A 25,271-nucleotide genomic window follows, 5' to 3' on the forward strand; every position below is an offset into this window, starting at 1 on the left:
GTTTCATGGCTGCTGTGACATGAGGAGGTGATAACCTCATCCAAGAGCCCAGCTGGGAAAAGCAGCTACTCAAAATTAATTTGTTGGGATGGAAATTGGGAGCAGCCAGAGGGTGGCACAGGGACGAGGACTGAGCCACTGCTGTGTCTGGAGCAGAGCACAGAAATCAGGATGGAGCATCCCTGGTGGGCTCAGCCCTGCCTTCCTCACCCCCTGAGCACTCCCAGGGCTGGGAGTTAATCTGATTCATTGACAGGAACTCTTCCTGCAGCACATGTCTTCAAACTGCTCACACAGGATTTGGTTATGGGTTGGGCCATGCTTGCTATGAGGTTTGTGATCAGTATTCAATGAAACAAGGAAAAACAAAATCTACAGTAAATGTAGGACTATGAGTGGGACTTCAGCCATGGCCCCAGAGGTAACATACACAGTATTTTGCTATATTAACATGGCAAGAAAAAAAAAGTCTGTATCATTCTAGGTGCCCCTACAGTCTTAATGTATTTCACCAATATCTGTTTTAAGTTGCACAACCAGTTCCCAAGACACCCTCCTGTCCCTCCCCCCAAATAAACTAGATTTAATAACAAGATAAATATGATGTGCTTCTCCTTGCTGAGTGCATTGACTTAAGGCATAGGCACAATTCCCCTCTTTGAACAGAGATGGTACATCCTGTGTCCCAATACAATTGTTACCCTGGGTGACCCTTTGCATTCAAATGTTGACTCAAGACATAATAATTACAGGAATCATTCATTAACAAATAGTTTGAATACGTTAATTTATCAGAAAGCATTATTGAAATAAAAGGAAAGAATTCAATCCTCTTTCAGGAATAAATGTTTTTGAGAGTGCTGCTTTGTTGGGCAGCAACACATCCAATCTAAACTCCATAGAAATCTTCTCTGAGTCCAATCAGTTTTGGATTAAGCCAGAATTGTTAATTAAAAAATAAAAAATTAAAAAAAAAATCAAACCCTGGTACTCTCGAGACCACAAGAAAATACATGAAAAGCTGTAAGAAAAGGGAATTGGCTAAATTATTTCTAAAGATTTCTGTCAGCTATGTTTTATCTTGAAAATCACTTGAAGAATACTAGCTTTGGTTAGATACCACTAGGGATGGGCACAGATCTGTCTTATTTGCACATGAGGTAATACTTCAAAAGCATCTCAGTGGCTCAGAAACCTTGCTGTCCTCGTGAGATTGTTGTCACTTGGAAACTTTTGCCTTAATTGGTATATTTGGTTTTTTTAAAGGATTTTTTACATACATGTGGATGAAATTATGGGTCAGATTTCAATGATCTGGGCTCTTATCATTATTTTCCAAACCTTTAAAAGTGGAAGTAATGTTACCAGATCAGATATTTGTGTTTTATCCTGCCCGTGACTCCTAGACTTAAAATAAAAAAAAAAATGCAACCATGATAAGATTCAACCACAGAGTTTTGGGGACTCAAATTCTAGAGGAACCAGCATCCAAAGCCCTTCCTTTCAATAATCTGGCTTTGTCACAATCTTTATAAATCCTTAAAAAAAGTCTTTAATTGTCAGCATCTCTGATAACTGCAGTTTCCACCAAATCTATGTGATCTTGGACTGTAGATCTTGAAAAGAAAGATGACAAAAATTCTGGTGTAGCATCTACATTATTCACTTAATTTTATGATTTTCTCAGTTTCTAGTTAATTTTCTCTGTTTCTACAGGTATTTAGGCAGTGTCCAAATCTTAAATTTTCACAACTTCACACCAAATGTGTTCAAAATTGAAGGTGTCAATGGGGAGTTTGTAGGGTGATCCAGGACACCTGTTAGCAAAAGAGGTTCAGAATTTTTCTACTTAGTCCAACTTTCACAATTTTGTTCTTTCCAATGACTAAGTACAACACCAGTTTTGCCAGCACAGAGATGATTTTAGGTTAATGTTGGACCTGATGTGTCACACCTGAATAGCACAAGGCATCCTTGGCCATGCACGGGCCAGTGTTGAACCCCTTCAGAAAATCACATTTCTTATTTCAGCAAGAAGGTCTGGACTTTCCTGCTGGCCAAGTGCATCCATCTCTCCCAACAGGGAGCCATGCTTCAGGTAATAATTAAAGAGTAATTTAACCTGAGGTATCTTGGATCACTGTAGGTGATCAGCACAGCACATCTGGCTGTTTTGTTGGTTTTAAAACTATTCCTTTCTCATGCCACCGATTTAATGGCACAAAAATAATCAGAGATGCTTCTCTTCCCTTTGGATGGTGGTGGCTCTGCATTGGTTCCAGGGTCTTGCCCAGCCAGCAATCCCATTGCTCTGAGAACATGATCAAAAACGAGGGGTGATCATTGCGCTGTCTTAATACAGAAGGGTCCAGGGGAGCATCAGATCCAATTCAGCAGATTGTACCAGTAAATTTTGGTGTGGGAAAGAGAAATGCTACACAAATGTAACAGGGTCACCCTGGGATTCCTTGTACTGAAACATCATTTTACACAGAGGATATATATATATATATCTTATATATATTTTTTTATATATATATTCACACACACGCGCGCGCACACACAAAAAAAGTCTTTGATAGGCTTTCTGTGTTCTAGTAAAAATAGTTGGCAGCTGGATCTGTGAGACCAGAACTGGCTTTTGTGCTGCCTGTGATGCCCCTGTGCACAGTGTCCCTCAAAGGCAGACGCTCGTGTTTATCTGGCAGGTGGAGCTGCTGCCTGCCTGCGACAGGAACAGCCGCCCATTGGGACACACACAGAGCTCGTAGATTTTTTGCCTGGACCCTGCAGAAGAGGAAGATCCTTGAGGCAAGTTAGGTAGTTTGATTTTTGCAGAATTCAACGTTATCTGGAGTCAAACGTGGAGAGAGAGGGGAAAAAAAAAAAAAGAGAGAGAATTAGCGGGGAGCTGTTACTTCTGATTTAAAGAAAGAGCTGTTATTTGTGATTTCTGTGTTTAAAGAAGCTTCCTCCAGATGGCTCAGCTGGTGCAAAAACTGGGTAGGGAAGTGTTTCAGGATGGGAAAGTCTGATACAAATCTAGGTGGGCACATTATCTGCCTTTACCATGACCTCCAGTCTGTTTCTGCTGTTGTTCCCACTGTGTTTTCTTGGCTTTTGGCTTCCTGGGACACCTCCAGGAATCAAATGCCCAGTCTGGATTGACCCAACCAGAGGTACCCCACTGTCAGATGGAGAGCATGGATGGTTCACACCCACCCAACCACCCTGTTCTGCCACCAAGATCTCTGTCACTGTGATCCCATTGCCAGTTACACTTGCAGGCTCCCAGCACTGACTTTTATGTATATTTTATGTATATTTTATGTATATTTTATGCATATTTTATGCATATGTGTAACACTTTTGTGTACATTAAAAATAACTCAAATGCTCTAACAGTCCTAAATCCCTCCTTACAAAACAACATAAGGCAAACAACATGTGGCAGCTCTCAGACATGTGGCAGCTGCAGGGGAGTGCTCTGGCATCAGCCAGAATACAGTAAAATAACCTGAACCCCAGAATAATACAGGGTGACTGAGAATATCAGCAATGACAGTAAGAATCTCCCAGTTTAGTATCCACCCATCTCATGTCCTGAAAGACAGAAGTCAATTTATGCATTTAAAAGCATCTGAGTATTGAAAGCAACTGCTGGAAATTGTGAAATGCTTTGGATTTCTATCTCAGTGTATTAATTTGAGGTTTTTTTTCTGGTATTTTTCAGAGGTTTTTCCTTAGCACCCATGGTCTAGGTTTGGACTGTCTTAAAATGCAAATATTTAGAAATAACAGAAACTACAATTAAAAAGTCTTTCTGTTTTTTAGCCCTGAAACTAAGATAGGTAAATCTTAACTTATGTGAGAGCCCTCTGGCCTGGAGGTTTGTGTTCCATGGGCAGCTCCTCCTGACAAGGGTCTCAGTGGTTTCTCCACTGGGAGCTCCTCAGCCTCATCCTTTGGTGTCTTCCATCACTGTGGCAGGAGGAGGGGATGAGAAAAACATCAAAACAATCTGCCCACGTGATTTTGTGACACCAGAAGAGGCTTAACTCAACACCTACTTTACTTTTGCTCCATGTTATCAGCTTTAATTGTTCTCTCTTCCCCTTTGGAAGTTTCTCCAGTGCAACAACCTGTGTCTCCTAATGCTCCCTTTCGTTCCAGAATGAAACATCAGCCACAAAAGCTTTTCAGATCAATACCAGTGAATTAAGCTCTTCTTATAGAACAATATATGATAAAAGATTTAATTATGCTGGCCAAGTAAATCTTGTTTTAAAGTGACAAGGAAACAAAGAATTTAGGAGCGGTGTGCATTTTACAGCTGCATAAATCTGCTGGAACAACAGATGCTATTATCCATGCACTTTAAAAATAATGAATCAGCTTTTGCCACGGAGTGAGCCTGATTTGCATGGGATGTGTTCAATCAGGGTGAGCAGGAATGAGGTCAGGAGAGCCCCCTGTGCCCAGGCTTGCACACACAGCAGCCTGGTGGCACACAGCTCTGCAGGGGACCCTTGGCTGGGCTTTGCACTCACCTCTCCGTCTTTGGATTCCAGCCTGAGCTCTGTCCTGCACGTGGCCTTCAGGCTGCCGGCCTCGGCGTTGATCTCGATGCCCTTGGGAGCCTCCATCACCAGCGCGCGCGTGGGCGACTCCAGCCTGCAACACAGGGGGAAAACATCCTGATCACATCCCTGTGCTGCAACACAGGGGGAAAACATCCTGATCACATCCCTGTGCTGCACCTGTGCTGCACCACCCTGCAACACACAGGGGAAAACATCCTGATCACATCCCTGTGCTGCACCTGTGCTGCACCACCCTGCAACACACAGGGGAAAACATCCTGATCACATCCCTGTGCTGCACCACCCTGCCCCAGCCTGCAACACAGGGGGGAAAGAGATCGTGATCAGATCCCTGTGCTGCAACACCCAGGGGGGGAAAGAGATCCTGATCAGATCGCTGTGCTGCACCAGCCTGCAACACGTGGGGGGAAACAGATCCTGATCACATCCCTGTGCTGCAACACATGGGGGAAACAGATTCTGATCAGATCCCTGTGCTGCTACACACAGGGGGGGAAAGAGATCCTGATCAGATCGCTGTGCTGCAACACCCTGCCCCAGCCTGCAACAAACAGGGGGAAAACAGCTCCTGATCAGATCCCTGTGCTGCCCCAGCCTGCAACACACAGTGCTCACACAGCCCATGGGCTCCATGCTCCTGCTCAGGTTCCTGTGCTGCCCCTCAGATCCTGCTGACGTGCAGGTTCTCACCTGCTTCCAGAGGAAAAGGTTCATGCATGGTAAAACACACCACAAATCTGATCTGCTAACATTCCATACCAGCTTTACTATGCTGGGCCAAGAGAAAAGGGGCAATGAAGCCACCCCCAAGGTCAGCTGGCTCCTATTTCTGGTTCTGCTCTCTCACTAATCAGTGCTAATGGGATATCAGCAGAGCTGAGCACCTGCACAGAAGGTGCAAGTGCTCCTCTTCCTCACACCCATGTTCAAAAAGGAATGAATTAGTTCTCCTGACTTCCTACAACATGAGGTTTGTAAGGGTTTAAAGATACAAGGAAATCAATGAAAGCAATCAGGCTGAAGACCCCAGAATTTGTGGTCTCCAGCCCTAGGCTCACATCACACCAGGCATGACCATGTGTTCTGCAGAGCTTCAGAATGCTCAGCTCCCTCCTAAATGTGGATACACTGCAGAGGCCTCTGACAGCCCTTTAACACAGCCCTGTTACAGCCCTTTAACTTCAAGGTTAATGCTGTAAAGTGCAGAAGCACAAAGTTCAGTCTTTCTTGTTCATCATCCATTTTCAGTTCTTCTATTATACTTGTCTCCTTCTTATTTACAATACAGTCTCTTATTACTCTCTGTATTGCAAATGGTTATGAAAAACCAACCCTCCCTCTTTGGGAATATCCTCTCCGTTGATTTCATCCTCATTTATTTCCTGTAGGGTCACAAGATCCAGGCTGTGGTGTCCTCAGGTGAGGCAGGTGGGAGGGCTGCAGCAGGAGCTGCTCTGCTTTGCCATTTGGGGCTGGCAGCACTGACCAAAGCTGGGCAGGGGCAGCCCAGCACCACCCCCAGCTCCCCTGGGCAGCTCTCAGGGTTTGCCTGCATCAGCTCTTTCCCTGCTCTCATATATATAATCATTTGTGCATGTAAGTGTGCTCTTAAATGGACTCCTGCTGGTACTGAGACAGCATTACGGGGGACTGAGGGAATTCAACTGTATTTATTGCAGCCAACAGTTCAATAAAGCACAGGCACAGCTCCCTCTGTGTGGCACTTTTCAAGTTACGACTTTCCCTCTCTCTGTGTCTTCATGTTGCTGATTTTTGAACAACCTTTCCCTCAAGACCCCAAACTTATCCATCATTTCCTGGCTGACTTAAGTAAATCTAAATTTCAGGGAGCAACGTAGGCATATGCAGCCTAAGGAATGAGTGTGGTCTCATGGTTAGCAGCCTCTGCACAACCCTTCTGAGCTGCCTTTTGTTTTCTGCAGGGAAGCCACATTTTATGTAAACTTCTTCTGATTCCTTCCACTGTTATCATGCCTCAACTGGTTTCTGTGTGAAGAACCTAAGGTTAAGGCTGCTGCAAATAACTTTTTTTTCCTGACTGAATTGCAGCTTGCATGGAGGACAAAAAGCTGTCTGACCCATGTTTTCCCTGGAGATTTCTGCCCAGGGATTCAGCACACTGTCACCCTTGGTGTATCTCACAGGCTGGTGTTTGCCCTGAGGAACAAAGGACCCTCTGCTTACCCTAAGCCCCAGGATCTCTGCTGCAGGGTCTGGCACACATCCCTTCTGCTCCACAGGCAGGAGGAGCAGCAGCAGAGAGCTTGGGCCAGTTTTATCTTAAATCATGGAGCTAAATTCACCAGAGGATGTGTCCAATTCCAGAGGATGTGTCCAAACCCCAAGATAGCTGAGGTAATCTGAGGATAAAATAATTCCTAAGAACACGGCCTGGTGACTCTCCAGCTCTCCAGCATCTCAGTGACTCTCCAATTTCTTTGATGTCCTGGCTGTCTCAATTTATTTGTTCATCTGTTAATCTTTTAGCTCTTCTATCCACTGAGAAATAAATCTCCTAGGTACAAAACAGTGCTCAGACAGCACAGTGCAGACATATTCCTTTGCAGCAGCCCCCAATTCCTGCTCTGTGCAGGAGCAGCCTCCCTGTCCCAGACCTTCGCTGGAGAGAGGAGAGCTGGGAAAGCTGTGGAAGTCTTGGGGGAGGATCAATAGAGGAGCTTCTTGCACATCTTTCCCTGTGCACACTGGTTCCCTGAACTGCAAACTGAGTTAAAATTCAAGCTTTGAATAAGCTACCAATGATCTGGAGTGTCCTAGACAACCCAAAGTTTTATTCTCTTTCATGTGTGACGAAGTGATGGAGTTATTCTCCCTCCTCCACCTGAAGGAGTGGAATAAGGGCATCTTGCAAACACTGTTGAAAACCATTTCATTTTTGGATGCATTCTAATCCATGCACAGCTTCTTTTCTCATGGAGGCACAAAGGACCCTTTGAACAGCCCATGGTGTGATGTGAGACAAGGACACCACAACAGCCAGGGCTCTGCTGCTGCTCCATCACCCTCCTCACTGACCCCAGCCCACCATCCCAAACCACAGCCTCAGACAGCTGCAGTCCTGATTCACACTGATTCAACCCAAACCCAACCCTTTAATGCTGAAAATACAACTTTAAAGCCCAGGGATCTCTTTAGAACCTTAAAACTACAGAAATGTTTGGAAATACCAGGACAGCAAAGTGCAGCTCTTTCAATCATGAAAACTTTGGTCTGCAGCCCCCATGGCTTTGTGCTTGTGCTGTGGTTTGGAGCCTGACTCTTCTCTCTCCTCCAATTTCCATATTGCTGTAAATCCATCTTTTTGGGACTCTTGTACCAGTTTATGCTACTGTAAAGGAGGACAGGAAGGTCTTAAAAATTGTTTCCTTGGTATTTAAGGGGCATATGTTTGTAAGGGATTTCATTTGATTATTTTCTGATATCCTGAATGAATTCCTGAGCCACCTGACCATAAACCAGGAGCTGCAAAATCTATGCAAAGCCAGAGAAAGCAGCTGAGGAGTTTATGCTCTGGGGGTTTGAGCAATGTTTACTGAACACTTTCATTTGAAGCAGGCGTTTAAGAGACGCTCTGCTTTTAAACCTAATTCTGCCTTGCAGAGCAGAACCAATTTGGAGACTAATAATGAAAGAAAATGATTTAGAGATTAACAGATAATTCATTCAAAATCAACATTTGTTTTCCAGTGTGATACTCCAGAGCTTTTAGTGGGATTCCCATCTCCTGGTGAGGTGTAAGCCTGTACTTAGAGCAGTAGGCTGGAAAGGTGGCTGCATGAATATAGATTGTTTCATTATTTGCTCCTGCTCTTGAATTTTCCATCCCAGCAATTGGCACATAAGCCCTTTTTATTGACCATGGGTGCTGCTTATTTTTGCTCCAGTATTTGCAGGACTGGATTTTGACCTCTCTCCCAGAGCTGGGCAAGAAGGGTAAATGCAATGCTGTGCACAGTCACAGCTTGCTGAATTCAGCACTGAGATAAGCCACTGCCATGAAATTGCTTGTCCCACCTGCAGTCTCCTGGGAGGTGGATGAAGAGACATTCTCCTGTCTGGGTGACTCCCCACAACTTGGGAGCTATTCCTCTGGATCCCAAGGTTTCATATAATTCCAAATTTTTTTTTTTTTAAAAAAGACACAAGTAACAGGATTTTCAGAACTATCCAAGTTCCCAAGTTCCACTTATTACAACGGGTGTTAGCTACTTTTGAAAATCCCATTGAGCACCTAAATGCCATAACAAATCTGACCCTTAATCTCAGTTCTTAGTTCTGCAACAGAGGTAACAGCACTTCCCAACTCCATGGGGAGGATGGGAAGATAAATATATTAGCAGTTGTGAAGCCTTTATATACTGCAATAACTGAGGCCAGGGAAGTCACCATGGCCAGGGATAAATGTCTGGCACGTGGATAACTGATCCTGCTCAAGCTGCTCTGCTGGGCTTGTATCTTCATCAAAAACAGTGTTAGTCCTGTTCTTCCCCCTGAGCACACTCAGCTCCAGCTCACCACCCTGAATGGACAGTGCTAAATGTGCCTCTAAAGCCCCTCTGCTCCATCCTACACCAAAGCACCTCCTGTTTTAAAGAGAGGTGATGGCATGTGGGCACCTCACTGTGAACTCCTGGAAATCTATGGGAATTCTGTGCTCCTGAAAACCAACATGGGAAAAAAATAATTCAGTGTCATCCCTGCTTTGCTTTGGGACCTTTAGCAGTAATTTAAAGGAAATCAGCCCATGAGTTTGTATTGTGGTTCCAGAGAAAGGCATTCACTTGGAAAGATCATTACTTACCTAGATTTTTAGTTTTCATTTCCTTCATCAAAAACAGTCACATTAATCACCTCAGCACCATGGAGGTGCTATTTCCTTCTTGTCCCTCCCCTCACCCCCTCCAGGACAATGCAGCATTTTCCTTACTCTTATGAACAGCCTTTTGAATTTTGGGAAAAAAGGAAGGTAGTACAGATGTGCAGGCAGTATCACCTGAAGTTGGAGGCTGATGATGTGCTTCCAATACAGTGGGCATAATTCTGTTAAAAAGTTAAATTTAATGTAGATAGTTCATGTGGGAAATTTGCCGAGGTTCAGCACTGATGCAAACATGATTTGCAATCTGTGCCTTGCACCAAAGGCTACAGCAGAGGAGAGGGATGATCCTCAACATGTGAAAGGAGCTCCTGTGAGCTGAGGACCTTCTGCTGCCTCTTTATAATTATTTTCATTTTTTTCTTTTTCTCATTTTTTCTTTTTTTTTTCCTTTTTAACTAGGAATGGCCTCAAGTTTCAGAATTCCTTGTCCCCACAAAGGGCTTTTTCTGTGTGGGGCACAAACACTGCTTGCAGTATGGAAATGGGAAGAGAGGTTCATGCACAGGAGGTGAGGAGCATATGATGCAGCAGTGTGGTAACAGGAGCTAATTTAATTTTGCTTAGAAACCTCTGGACTGAGAATAGAGCATGTATTACTGCAGCTGTAGCCCATTACCTCTAATGACTCTAATTATTTTTTATGGTATCCATCTGACCAGCCATAAGATTCACGTTGAGCATAAAATTAGCCAATGTTAGCACTGTGCCTGCTTCTATCTTATACAATTGGTAAATTATTTCAGCAAGTAAACATGGAGCTCCATCAATTTGCTGGTAATGAACCAGCTTCTTCAGCTGAAATTTGTTTTCAATTTTAACTCCCTTGTTTCAATGAAATCAATGGGATCACCCATTCCCAGCGACTTACACTTCTGACTTCATTATTTGTGTGTTATCTCATATATGTCAACTCCTAAAACAAAACACAATGCTTGCCTCCCTATTAACAGGAAGTTAATTAAGTTTTACTGAATTGCAAAGAAGCCATGCTTAGTTTCTATTTTTAGAATGCCTAGAAGTGTTTTTTTATTATTATTTTAAATTGTCTTTACTTGTATTGGAACAGAAAAATGTTTAGAAGGAGGAACAACGTTTGAGCCTTGATTAACCTGGTGGAAACCTCAACTGAAAATAAGTTCAAGCAAAGTTTTGTCTCTGCCCTGAGCTCTCCCCTTCATCACTAGAATTCCTTCCCACTGGTATTGGCATTTCATGGCAAAAACATAGGCTAAAAAATGGCAAGATCAGCGAGTCTAATATAAAGCAGGAAAGATAAAAAAAGGGAGCTGGCCTTGGTACATCAGAGCCAGAGGTTAAAATCCAAAGGATTTTAAATGCACAATGTCTTTTCCTGAGACACCATGATTTTGACAAAATATGACCTAAGTGCACAATACAAAAGCAGCAAGCACTCTGAGAGCTTACAGAAGAGATCATCACTAATAAGAAAATATGTATCCCTGTTATTTATTGCCTAGCATTGACATAAATCTTGTTTTCAATTACATGCTAATGAAGCACACCAATTACTGTTTGAATAGGGACATCTGATTACAGTCACAATCAACAGAAATAAATCTTGCTTATGGAACGTTTCCAGGGTATTTTCTTTAGAAACATTAATTAGAGAAGTAAATAAGGATATATTATTATCATGTCATCCAATTGTAAATCCTGCCTATCACTGTAAATACTGGTTAGTCTGACAGTGTGCATCACCACAGTTTCCAGTGTTTATGCTGCAAATCTAATGAGTGACAATTCCAGTGCAGCTATAATCTGAAAGAGATTGTTATGGCTTCGGGTCCAAAACCTTATGCAATTTATAATGTAATACACTGAACAGTAAATGAAAATTATTTTATCTATCTCCACAAACCACAGGTAATTCCCAAGCAAAACCCACCTAAATCTGTCAGAGACCTGACAGGTGCAGAGGTTTAATGATGCTTTATTGGAAATTAGAGTTTTCTAATTGAGTTAGAGACAAGTCTGGTTCAAATGGCAGGGGGTGCAACAAATTTTCTCATCTGTGTTTGGGCAACACAGATGCTGAAGAGATTCTGTACAAAGCTGAGTCAAGAGAAAGACAAAAAGGAGTTGAAAATTACCCTTGTGCTAACTTTGTAAGCTTCACTGTTTCCTTGGGTAGGGAACCTTGTGTTTACAACTTTTCTTTCTTCTTTTTTAAATAGAGCTCTTACAGCTTCAAGGAATGCTTCATCACCAGCACTGTAATAAATCTGCTGCTGGTTTTGGTAACTTCATCTCAGAGCCCAATGGACCAGTTTATGGATTTTTCACCCAGTTTGAGTTATGGGTCTGTGTTTAGTGAACTTTTCCTGAAGAGAGCTGATGCTAAAACAATATTCTTCTGACCATGTAATGGACATATCTTATTATTATCTCTTCAGAGGCCACAACTCTGTGAAAAGGGCTAACTAAAGCAGTGAAACCATCACAGAGGAGAGCAAAGCTAGCATCAGGAAGATGCTCAGCTAAATTAAAAGAAGATTTGAGAAGATCCAGACAAACGAGTAATCAGAGGAGTTTGTAGGGAGGGTATTGTCTTGCAGCACCAAGCCGGTGAGAACCAGCTTTCATCCTCCCTCCAAAAAAATGCCATTCCTCAGCAAGAGGAGAGGTTTGAACATATGGTTCCTCCCACCACACTGCAAATCCCCTGCTGCAGTCTTCCAGTACACTTTGCACTAGCTGAGGCTGATTCAGAGCACTAAAAAGCAGCAAAACTAGGAAAACATGGAGCAGTCAAAATACAACTGTAAATTCCTTGTGATTGCCTTCCATGCTACAGCACAGGCATTGCTGAAGGCAAGGTAATTATGTAAAGTTGTCTTAAATGTCTTAGGGTAGTTTTGTTTTTTGTTTTACATTTAAAGTAATTTCTGAAATAGCTTAGCAGAAGCCAAATATAGTATTTAGAAGACAAACCCTGAGATCAAGCAGATGATATCAAATTAATCTAAGGAGAAAAATGACTGTGTAATACTACTGAGATCTAGTTTCATTATGAACTGGAGAAGTGGTGAAGGGCAGAGATTGTCTAAGAAAAAAAGTGCAAGATTAATGTTCAATGAAGTGGAGGTATGGCTGAGGAAATTAAAATCATCTGGATAATTAAAAAATTCTGTTGCTTATAAATCAAGGAGGGAAATTATCATAGAAATTGGGAGATAGTTGAACACCATGCGTGGTAAATACAGATGTGGCTTAAAAAGATGATGCGTTTAAGCAGACAGAGAAGGGATTCGGAGATGTAAAAATAATTACTCTATTTTAAGTGTAAGGATGACTGCAACATCCCTCTCCTCACCTGGGCTGGTCCAGCTTCCAGCCTTCACTGACAAGCTGGGACAGCCAGAGCCATCCGTGTGCTGAGTGGTGGGAACAGCCAGAACTGAGACAGAAAATGGCATTATCACAAGAAAGCTGAGCTCTGACCAAGGCTCAGTGCTGCTGCTGATGCCACTGGCTGGCACCTAAGAGCCAATAATTATTTTTATTACAAACACCTGACCACAGCTCCTTGAACATTTACATAGACCAGATCAAAACTGCTCAAATAACAGTGTGGAAATTTCTTTCTGTCTGACCTGTGTGTGGAACCAGGGGGTTTGGCATTGCAGTGTGGCTGTGCTTCTGATCACACTGCCCACAGCCTCCCAAACCAGAGCTACACATCCTCATCCACTACCTAAACCACCCATTTATTTTGCTTATTATGTAACTTCTTGCAATAAATTAAAACAAATGGAAAGAAAATAAATTCCTCCTCCTGTTGGCTGCACTAACGACCAGGCTCATTTCACACACGGAGAGAAATAATTACTTTTCATGTTACCATAATTGCCTAAACCACAAATGCATTTTTTAAGAAACAAAGGTTGGGCTGGTGTAAGTTTCTAATTACAGGTTGAAAGCTTCTAATTAAAAGGCATAAATTGGAAGGAACCCTTTCAAGCAGAATTGCAGAAGAAGCTGCTAAGATTGGGTATTAGCTTGATGCACTGTCACCGTGCCAGGGGGGAGAAAAAGAAACAGAAATCAAATGTTGTGGCTCTTCCTTGGGGCCACTGACGCTTTGCTACCCGGTGTCTCACCAAGTGCTGCCCCAGGGACACAGAGGAGATGAACACATCACAGAGGAGGCTGCAGGGCCACATTTCACAGCAACCCTGAGCCACTGGCACAGGGACAGGGATGCTGAAGCAGAGGGAACAATTCAGGCTTCAATCAGCTTTTTCCTGAAGTTTATACAGGCTGCTGGATGGTGGCAGGAGGACAAAACCATCTGAGTTAGGCTAAAATGATAAAACACCATGACAAGATGGAAGCTTGAGTGAGGTAAAACGTGCTGGATGAACAATTTGTATTTGTTAATATACACAGTACATAGTGCTCAGATTTGGGGTGGCTGTCATGTGCAGTCGGCAGCTGGATGAAATTGGGCCCAATCTCTGCCACTTTCATGATTTGCTCTTCTGCTTTCCTCTGAAAGAAGGCAGCATGATGCAAATGCTTTATCTTATTCTCCTGTTTTCCAGAGTGTTGAAAAATCCTGCAGGGCAGACCAGCACGCCATCCCTGCCAGAGAAATTGCTTTCCTGTGATAACCCACACTCCAATGAGAGGATTACTGGCAGGGGTGCAGCACTATGCAAATCTTGCACTCATGAGCATCAGCCTTTGCATGCAGTCTCCTGCATCAGAACTGCTTGAGGAAGAGATGCCGATCTGGATTTTCATTTTAAAATTACTTTTGAAGTTTGTCTGCCCATGGGGTTTCCACCTGCTGTTTGGTCAGCAATAAAGCAAAAGCATCAGGTGGATTAAAATCTCACATGGTATTGCTCAGGTTCAGCCTCCAGCACTCACTGCAGTGATGATTTACTCTTTCTCCTCTCTGCTGATTTATTCTATTCCTTCTAAAAAGACTGGCATGAATAGTAAATCACTAACAATGAGAAATACAGAGATAACAAAGCTAAAAAGGATTTGGAATGGCAGAATAAAAAAAACTGCTGAAAAAAAAATTTAAAAAGGTGTGTCTTTGTGCATCATCTACTCAGTGGTGATACCCTTTGGAAACATGTACACACTTGCCTAAGTGGATTTGAAGAGCTTATTTAGCATGACAAATTGGCTACAACCTAATGGGTATTTCTGAAAACCCATTCATGGACCTGCAGACACTCACATTCCCGTGGCATATCCATTCATTGTACAGTCAATTTATAATGATTCCACCAAATTAAATCTTTATTAACAAACTTATTGACTCTGGCTTTGACTTATTGTCCCCTCCTTTTAATTAACTGCAGTAATGAGACAAGCAGCATCCAATATAACAAACATTTTGTTTAAAACCTGCCATTTATTTCAAGCAGCTCCACTAAAAATGAAGGCTGAATTGCTATTTGCTAAATGTCAATTTTCACACTCTGTTGAACCTTTTCTGAAGGCTGTCAACCACAAATCTGCAGTCATCTTTTCCCCTCTGATCAGAGCTATATAGAGCATATAACAGCTTTTCAGTTACTTTTCATTTTTATGCAGAAGATATACCATTTTCTGTTCCCAGCATACTTTAAAAAAATTGCAAATGTGCATAAATTGTAAATGTAAAGGGATGCATATGCCAAGGTTGTGGCCTCTCTCACAGTCACAGGTTACACCAGCAATGTGGTTCCATGTCTGCATGTGCAAGGGCACAGAAATGATCCAGACTCCTCAAATCCAGCCCATTATCATGCAACAATTCTGCACCATCCTCTTTTCCAAAGTGCTGGACTCCTGCTCACAGCTGGGGAGATGTTTCCCCTTCCAGATCACTCATTGACAGCCTTGTTTTAGGAGGAATTCTAAAATAAAGCCAAGGAATGGGGAAGACCACCATGCACAGAGAGCCCAGGGCTCCTCCTGGTGACATTTTTGGCACAGAGGAGTTTGGAAGGGCAATGGGAGGGATGAGGAGCATTTGAACAAAGTCAGGCTCAAAGCTCTTTGCTGGTGTAGAACAGAAAATCTTACAGCTCTTTGAGATTTCCAACTAATTTCTTGCTTTCAAATATGCTAAAGAAAATAGGTTGGGAAATGGTGTAGAGAAGAAAATAAAGGAGTTGTGTAGGAGGGTGGAGGGAGGAAAGGAGCAGAGAGATAAAGAGATCAGGAAAAATTAAAGCCCAACTTACTGAAAATGGGAGTATAGAGATGTCTCCAAAGGGACTACTTTAATTTAGGGAAGAGGATGTTTTGCAAATTTTTAACATCAGTTTATTTTCAGCTAAAACAAAAACTGTTTTCTATTTGTTTTTTGCACATAATCACTCCTGAGTAAAACATGCATTCAGAGGTAAGGCCTGGCGATCCTTCAAGACAGATGTGCCAGATGATATTTTTCTGATCTGCAAGAGTGACTATTGAGCCTGGTGGTGGCAATTCACCCTTTGCTGGGAGCTGGCCCTACTGGCATAAACCCACCTCATCCTGGGGAGGGAAACCCCTGTCCTGCTTCACCTGGGAGCTGTGGACCCTGCTGCTCACAGGAGTGTCTCAAGCAGCTCCGCTTCCTCTCTCTGCCTCTCCTTTTGCTGGTTGGGATGTTCCAAGGTGCTGCTGCTCTGAGTTGTTGACCTTGTTCATTTTAAGGCATTGAAACCTCTTCTCCTGCTCCTTGGGCCAGCCACAGCAAAATGAGATTATGCTCAACATTTCTTGACTCTTGCAAGGTTCCTTCCATCCTTCCTTGGCCAAGTCTGCCTTTTGACTGCAACAACCTCCCCTGGATGTGTCTTTAGCAGGTAACAAAGACAATTCCAGTTCCTAATGGAAGAGGTCAAATGGAGGTGAAGTGAAACAGATTAAAAACCAAAAAAGAACTGATGTCAGAAAAGCTGCTGCACCACTCAGTGGCATAACCCCTTCCTAGAACAGGTTTTTGGCTGTGATTTTCAATTCATTTTGCACTATTTTATTTTGATTTGAAAAAGGCAGCCAGGTAGCAGAACTGGCTTTGTGGCTGAAGCTGGGATTCAATTTCCAGCCCTGAGATTAAGTTCCTTTGTGACCACATCCAGCGGTCCCTGGGTTCCCTGCAGCCTGGTGGGGATGGCTCAGCACAGCCCAGGAGGAAGAATTCTCCCTAAAACAACAAACTGAAACAGAAATGTCTTTGCTGCTGATTTTCCCTAGCATCCAAGCCAACTCATTGGAAAACTTCCTCACAGAATGCCCCCTCTGCTGCAAAGCACAGTCCTGAGCCATCACCTCCACAAGGAACTTCAGCAGATGGTCCAGTGAGGTGGGAATGGCCCCAAGTGCACAGATCTCAGCCCAAGACTGCCCTTAAAAGAACTCAATGGAGTTACCCTGGGAACACAACAAGAGAAAGGAAACTGGACTTTAAAATCAACCTTAATTCTCCCTTTGCACAGCCAGCAAAATAATAATAATAACAACAACAACAACAACAACAACAATGATGAAGAAAAACTGCAAGAGAAAAAAAAGAATTATGGATGGTTTTTATGGTCTTAGAAACCAAGAACGATCAAAGCTGCAAGGTGTAATTTTTTTTTTCCTGGAATGTCTTGTTTTTTCTGAATTGCCTGCACACTCATGGCACCTCTCAGCAGTCACATTAACACTATTGATTGTCTGCTTGGTAGGTAACAGGAGGAAGAATAAAACGGGCGAGAACTTAACTCTGTTCAGATTCCTCCAGTGCAACTGGAATGTGGATAATTTTTTTATGGGTGATCATCACTTCTAAAACCTTCCCAGTGAAAATTCATGCTGTGGTTTTCCTCTGTGTCAGTAACCAAAGCTACCCAGCCAGGCAGGGCAGGAGTTGGAGCCTTCCCAGCTCCTCAAAATGCTGGGGTGTTCCTGTTCTTTGAGAGAAAGGCTGTGAGAAATGTCTTAATTTCTGCCTTTTAGAGCTGTCAACCCTCTAGGTTTATAAAGGCTCCAAGCCAAGGCTGCCCTGTCACCCCCCTGGTGACAACATCCCACCCCATGGCCCTGCAGCCAGGAGTGGATATTCCAGCTCCAGAACAGGGAATCCTGTCCCCACTTGCTGGTCCCAAGGAATTGAGAACATTTGTTCTTATAAACCCAATAAGAATATTTGTTCTTATAAACCCAATAAGAATATTTGTTGCTATAGACCCAATAAAACCCAGACAATGGTTCCTGAGTCCCACCACACAGGACCCTCAATAGAAAGTGACCCTGGCTGAAACAGGAATGGAGAGAGAAATAGCTGCCTCTTACAAAACCTGGAAATTCCCAAATAATTACTTCTCTCTCCCTCAGACATTAAGTTCACTGCAGCTCTTCCCTCCATCTTATTCCAGTTATTCCTGAAGTCCTTTTCCCCCCTGTATTCTGCCATAGAGCAACTCCCCAGGAGTAAACACCATTTCCTGTTACCCTAAAAATGCACATTTGCCATTTTTAGTTTATAGGTGATGACAGTAATGGAGTACCCAGGGTGAAACCACTGAAACCACAAAACCCCACAAACCACACTAAACATCCTCTGCTCCCCAAAAGAGCTCATTGAAACCACTTCATTCCAGCTGCTCCTGTGGAGGGTGAGGCAGGAGCTGCAGAGAGCTGAGCTGCTCCAGTGGGAACTCAAAGGAAATATAGTTTGGATATTAGGAAAAAGTTTCTTACAGAAAGGGTGATAAAGTTCTGGAATGCTCTGCCTGGGGAGGTGGTGGAGTCCCCATCCCTGGGTGTGTTTAACAAAGCCTGGATGTGGCACTGGGTGCCAGGGTTTAGTTGAGGTGTTGGGGCTGGGTTGGACTCGATCTTTAAGGTCTCTTCCAACCCAGTGATTCTGTGTGAATTCTGTGAATTTTGGGAACACCTGCCAGGGCTGCTGGGCACAGCTCTGCCCCCATGGATGGCTGTGAAACGAAACCTGGGAAAGGTTTTAGCCAGCAATGCTGACTTCACTCCTAGCACACTTCCACCTCATCCTGAGTGTCTTTATCTCTGTAAAGGATATCTTCTAAAAAGCTTAAAGCACATCCTGCCAGTCATGCTGCTTTAACTTTACTGCTCTAGTTAGAGGTGTAATGTGGGGAGAGCTTAAAGAGATGTAACTGGACAGGTCTGTTTTAATTGTTCCCACCAGACCTGTGCTCCGTGACCTTGGACATCTACAGAGCCATAAATATGAGCTTTGATTGCTGTTCCCATAGTGACTGGCAGGAGAACACAGCGGAGGCTGGACGAGCATTGCTTCAAGCAGGCAAGCAGCAACTGGAAATCATTAAGTTCAGAGGCTCTGGGGACACTAATGTCACTGCAGGCCAGCCAACCTGGCTGATAAACATTGCTGGGCACTGTGAAAATGATTTTTCTATTTGCTTTCCACTGAGAGAGTGGACTAGGCTGCACTTTAGGCACTAGGCTTGGCAAATGAGACTGTGAGCTCTTCTGAGGCAATTTTACCAGTGCCTTCTGCTGCTGGAGATGTCAGAGGCACCAGTGGGGCCTGTCAGGCTTGTGCTGAGAGCACTGACTGCTGAGGAGCAGAGCAGCAGGCATGGCTGATCCATGGGGAATGTTTCCACCAGGAACAAGACACATGAGAGGCTGAACCACCCAAAGCTGCAGGGCAACAGGATTGTCCCGGCTCAGTGTCAAAGCCAGCATGGTTATTTCTGTACCATTCTGCACTGTGCACTGAGGGCTGTCAGGGAGTTTGGTGTGGGAATGGGGCACCTCTGGCATCCCATTCCACATGGATTCAGGGAGAGGAATGCAGACTGCCCTGTAGCACTCAGCTCTTACTTTGTGCTGTGAATTCACAGCACAAACAGAGCTCAAATAGCTCTAAACCCTCCTATTTCAATAGAAGGAATGGCAGAGTTTCAGGAAAAACACAGGCACGTGCTGGTGGCCTGAGTATGTGTAAAAGCAGTTCAGGATTGTTGGTATTGGCTGAGGGCAGAGCAGGAAAAGCTGAGCTGAGCTAATGGCAGTTCTGCTCAGCACACAGGTGATGGGGGCACTGCCTGTCCATCCTCACAGCTCCCTCAGCTCCCCAGGGCCCCACACATCACAGCAGAAGGGAAATCACACAGGGGCAAACCCAGCATCGCCAACAGATCCCTCCCTCAAAGTTAAAACCCTCACAAATACAAAGCTTCACCCTCTCTGGGAGTGTGTTCAGGTTTGGAATGGAAAACACCTCTTCTGTCAACCAAGATAGATCAGTAATTACTCAGAAGGGAAGCAACACCAACTCTACCCATCCATACACTTTGCACACCCTCCAAACTCTCCAATTTACATATTGAAACTCTTCTGAGTTTGGCATCATGTCAACTTTAATGCCAACAGAAGACAGATAAGCCCATAAAGCAACAAGTCCAAGGCATCATTTCTCCCTTACCACATACAGCACTTAGACATATTTGCATAGATCTGTTAGAAAAGCAGGGTAATGCTGACATGTTTTGAAGCCAAGATAACATGTTTTTTTATGAGAAGTTTGGTGGCATGCCACAGGGAGACACTGCACTATTCTCATGGGATAATTGATCATCCCAGTCTCTTCTCCATGCCTCAGCCTTTCACTGAAAGTAGATCCCATCATTTTTCAAGTAGCTGAGTCAGATTTGCAAACTCTGCACATTGTTATACTGACCACAAGCACTTAAAGCATCAGCTATTTCATTTTTTCTACATTTGGTTCCTCTATTTTTCTTTTCCTAGTTTGTAGAAAATGCCAGAAATGTCCAATTCTTTTTTAAAAATTACCAGCTTGTAACCCCTTGATAATTTATACAGTATGGACAATCCTATTTGGAAAAATCAAGGATTAAAAACATTAATCTCTCAGGTGCTCAAACATCTTCAGTTACTTCTTGAAATACAGACTAATAATAATTATTGCCTCCTCTGCTTTACTCTTAATCCATCTCTCAGAAAGTGCACTTTTTGAACTGTAGAAAATGATTCTTTTAAGAGGAATTTTGCATTCTTCTGACTGCAGCAAACCATATGGAGAGTGGCTGACGGGTCCTGATGGATAACAAACACCAGCAGCTTCCCAGAATACTTACCTCTGAAAAGAAAGGAGCTCTGCACAAGTGGCCTGGGTAGCTCCATAAATCAATGCCACACCATTAATTCCTGACAGACACTAAAAAATTAAGGGATGGTCAATTTTAAGTATTGGCCCTGCATAAGTCTTGCAGTTGTTCTTTCAGGAGAGCCATAATCTCCATGTGAGAAGCAAGAGAACCATTATGGTAATTTCAGTCCGGCTTTTGAAGGCTGATTTTGCTTTTCATTGCTTTCAAAGTGCAGCCAGATGTTGCTTTTGTTTATACTGAGCTTTGTTTTTTTCCCCCTGGAAATTCAAACCAAAGGCAGCAATTATTTTGCTGTAGAATTGTTTACTGTGGGACAATTCCTCTGGCAGGTTGGCCACTGCTGGAACCTCCCACAGCCTGGCCAGACACTGAGGGAATTGTGCTTTGCTTCACTGGGAAACTGGGAGCTGGCATCCAGCTGGAGGAGAGCTTCCTCAAAGAGGTGGTTATGAAACCAACACTCTCTTTGGTATTGCATGGACACTTTGACAGACTGTGTGAGTCACAGAAACACTTTTCATGTGGCTCTGAGCACCTCTGCCTGCAGAGCTCCCATTTCCCTGGCAGTGATTCCCTTTTCAAGTCACATCAGCTCACAAGGTCTGATGCAACATCATTGAAAATGTGCATGTGTTTATCAGAGGTTACAGCATAAAATATGCAGCCACCTTCAAATATATTTCAGTCTGTGACAGCAAGCAGAGTGACTGAATATATGTCAGAGGTTTATGATGAACTCTGAAGTATCTTCATTTAAAAGGCAGCATCCTTTTTTTATAGGCATCCTTTATTGCTTGATTTATTCTTTCTATCTGTAACTAACCTCTAGACTCGTAGATTTAGACTCCTGGTGTGATGTTGTTTGAATGCTGTGCGCCTCAGAGCTCTGCAAAACCTTCTGACAAATTCATTGCTTGGTCCTCTCTCAGTGTTCAGCACAATGCCAAGGGATGGAGAGATTAAATGGTGCCCTACTGCTCAACTGAGAACCCATAAAATCAACATATTTAGTGGGTGTTATAGAAAATTTGTCACATGCTAAGCAGGGAAGAAGAGGAAAGGAATTAGGAGAGATTTAGTGTTCCATTTTCCATCTCTTTAGCAGTATTGCCCTTGATGTTTTCTGTGAGACTTTGTTGGGGTTTTTTTTGTAAAGGATTAAGCAGTGGTGGAGATGAGGAACTGAGTCTAGGTAAACAACCAAATATTCTCTTCTTGATAGAATCAGTTTGATCCCACACAGATAAAACTGATCAGTTTTAGAAGTATGCAGGGCACAGATGGACCAAGGCCCAGGCTAAAGCAGTTTCCAGGTCCCACGGCTGAATTCAGGACCTGGGCTGTTTCCAGATGTGCAGTTCCTGCAGGAACACATGCCATGTGGTGGCACACAGTGTGACTGCAAGCACACATTTCCAATAATACCTTTTGGGTCGTTAGAGAAAGGATTTAATTTCAGAAACCTTAGGAAGCAATAATAATAATCTTTAACCTCTGGCATTGCAGGAGAAGGTACTGCACATTTCCTATCAAAATGAACACTTTAATAACCTTCCATTAATATCTATTTATACTGAAGGAAATTATGCAGAAATGACCAAGGGACACAACGTGCTGTGTAGGGCCAACATTACCTTGTGGCTTCATGGGAACTGCTCTTTGAATAAAGGCAAGGCTCTGCCTGCAGAATTCAGCCTATTAATTAGAAACACCAACACCACAATGGTTACCCCACACTGCCTAAGTTCAGAAAGCTTCAGTGAATTAATCCAGAGTCTGCAGTAGGATTTGCACCCACAGGTTTGGATTTGGAGAGGAGCAGAGATGAATTGCCCAAATCTCCTGGCACTGTAAGCTGGGAATGGCTTTTTCCACTGTGCTTCGAGCACAGGCCCTTCTGCTCCAGGGGAACAAGAATTGATTATCTGGTATTTAGAGGTCTGGAAGCTTTAGAAAGAAGCAAACAGCAGTTATGAAGGACTTCATTTTTGTACCCTAAGAGGCTCTGTCAGAAATGTCATTTGTAATTAATTAGAAGTGTATAAACCAGAAAAGATCCTGTTAAAGGCAGTTTTTAACCCAGGGCACTCTGGATTTCAACCTTTGGCTGAAAGCTCAGAACCTGCTCACCAGTTCCTGTGTGCTTTCTGGGTGATCCTTCTGGCAGCATTTGAATTTCCCAAATGGTTTATAAAAAAGCTTCCCTCTTTAGACAGAGCTCCTCAGTTGATTCTTGTAAGATATCCTGTTTTTCTAAAGAGATTTTTATTGCAATATGAATTTATTACAAACCATTTCACATGCACACATTTTCACTCATACCTTTTGGGTCATATAAGAGAGAATTTAATTTCAGAAGCCTTAGGAAGCAATAATAATCTTTAACCTCTGGCATTGCAGGAGAAGATACTGCATATTTTCTATCAAAATAGACAGCTTTAATAACCTTCCATTAATATCCATTTATATTTATTACTCCTTCATTAAACTTAAGACAGCAAATCCTTAATAAAAACCCCTAAATTGACATTTTACTTTACTTCTTTCTCTGTCTTTTAAAATGCTAATACTTAAGGAAGTGGACAGGACATGACATATTTTTATCACTGCCACATACTTCAGCACTAGCAGTGTAAACTCTGTGTCTTGCTTTTTTGCCCTTATTATATCAAATATAAGCAGATTTTCTCTGAGTCCACTGGCAGGGAACATCTCCTTAGAGCAGCACATCCCCTCATTATCCAGCCCTATCAGCTGTTCTCCAGCTCACCAGGAGACCATTTCCTCTCTGCTTTACAACCTCTTTTATGATCCTTGATGGCCTAAGTTTGGGGTTTTTCAGTTTACTTTCCTGCTTGATTCCCTTGTGCCACTCTATAACACGTCCTCAGCCAGCCTTCCTTAATGACATGAAACCAGGCAAGAAGGCAGAGAATGTGTTTTTCTTTTTGTTTTGCAAAAGGCAGGAGATAACTCATGAACTGAGGTCACCTCAACAGAGAGCAGAGAGTTTCAGCTGAGTTTCAGCTGGAGGAAGAATTTCCAGGAGGGTCCCAAATCCCAGCACCCATCCCTGTTTGCCTAAGCCAGGGCAAAGCTCCTCTCTTTCTGCACCTACTGTCCCCACCATGGGGTTTTTGCCTCTTTCTGGAGAACTGCACAGTATTCCTGTGGTTTTCAGCTTTCCTCAGGCCACTCATCTGCTTTTGGACTATTACTGGGGTGCATTCCCATTTCTGCTTCCTCATCTCCTGCATGGCCCTGAAGCCACACAGCATCACATGAAGGAAAAGCTTTTAAGGTTTTTTTTTAAGGCCTCTTCTATCCAAGGATGCTCTTGTGCAGCTGAAGTGAAAGAGGGCATTATTTTCCTTGCCAGCAAGGCTGTGTGTGTGTGTTGGGGTGTGTATTCATAGCTCTGGGACAGATGAAATGGTGGCTGCCACTTTGCCTTTCAAACCAGCGCTCCACCTTTAACACGGTGCTTTCACAAGTACGGCCCCAAAATGCTCCTTTTTCAGTGAGTGACTCCAACACCAGTTCAGCTGGGAAGCATAGCAGGGACTGCCAGCTTCAGAGCTGTCAGCAGAACCTGGAAAGGAGGCTGTGAAATCTAGAGATGAGAAAAAGGACTCACCTGGCAGCACAAAGGAGCACTTCCATCTCCTCCCTTCACAGGACACAAGGTGTCAGAGGGGTCAGCGACCTCCTCCAGGCAACACTGCTGAGCCCAGGAAGGGCAGGGCAGCCCACAGCTGATGCTCACACACTGATAATGGATTCTTATCACTCTGGATGAAGTAGAAACCAGGGAAGCAACTATGGACTGTACAAAGAATGGCCAGGTTTGGCTGCTGGTCATTTTTAGGAAGGGATTCTCATGAGCCACATGCTGATTCCAAACACCACTCCAGAGCTGGCAGTGACGCAGTGACATTCCCTCAGTGTGAACTCAGCAATGCTATTTGGCCAGAAATTATCACAATTCAAGACAGCCAGAGGTGCCCCAATAACCCAGGGGATAAATCCATACACAAGAGAAGCAAAGCAGTGGCAGTCACCACACATGAAAAAGATAAAATCAATTCATGATGAAAGGACGTAGCTATTCCTGTTTGGCCTGAAGAAAGCAACTCTATTCCACATGAAACAAATTCAGAATAAAGATTCTGTAGGCATGGTGAACATTAGTCATTTCTCTTAATAAATATATAAAAAATACTGCTTTCAAAAGGAAGGACCCCACTGTAGTTGTTGTGGATGCATATTTCCCCTCTCTTTAATAAGGTTATGCAGCAGCTATTGATCCCTGACTACTGCCTGAAGTACAATTAGTGTATTTGTAAAAATGTCCTTTTTATTCACAGGAGACTTCTGCAGCTCCAAGTCCCTCACTCAAACTAATAAACATTATTGCTGTGGCCCAGCCAAACCCTCTGGCACCAGCAAAGGGCAGCAGGAAACAAAACCCTGAGGAACTCCTCACTTGGGCAGTGAAGTGTCTGAACTGTCCTTCCCTATTTTGTACCAGGTTAATGAGAGGCCTGTGTTAAATGCCTCATTTTCAGGAAGCTGGTTGTGCACTGCTGCAGTTCAGCAGGTGAA

The 25,271-nt window shown here is 43.3% G+C and overlaps 1 protein-coding gene across 3 annotated transcripts in view; it reads right to left on the reverse strand.

Moving 5' to 3' along the window:
* Positions 1 to 465: 465 nt before the first annotated feature.
* Positions 466 to 25,271, reverse strand: part of SGCD (sarcoglycan delta) — a 300,479-nt gene continuing 275,673 nt past the window's right edge. For all 3 annotated transcript variants that reach the window (XM_054287886.1, XM_054287885.1, XM_054287887.1), the window contains 2 exons: positions 4,551 to 4,674; positions 466 to 2,851 (listed from right to left, as the gene is read on the reverse strand). In XM_054287886.1, the coding sequence (XP_054143861.1) occupies positions 2,678 to 2,851; positions 4,551 to 4,674 (298 nt within the window). In that variant the 3' untranslated portion in view covers positions 466 to 2,677. The remainder of the gene's footprint in view (positions 2,852 to 4,550; positions 4,675 to 25,271) is intronic.

This window comes from Melozone crissalis, unplaced genomic scaffold, assembly GCF_028551555.1.
Source record: "Melozone crissalis strain CALT ecotype California unplaced genomic scaffold, PUWL_Pcris_2 ptg000061l_1, whole genome shotgun sequence".
Taxonomy (NCBI): domain Eukaryota; kingdom Metazoa; phylum Chordata; class Aves; order Passeriformes; family Passerellidae; genus Melozone; species Melozone crissalis.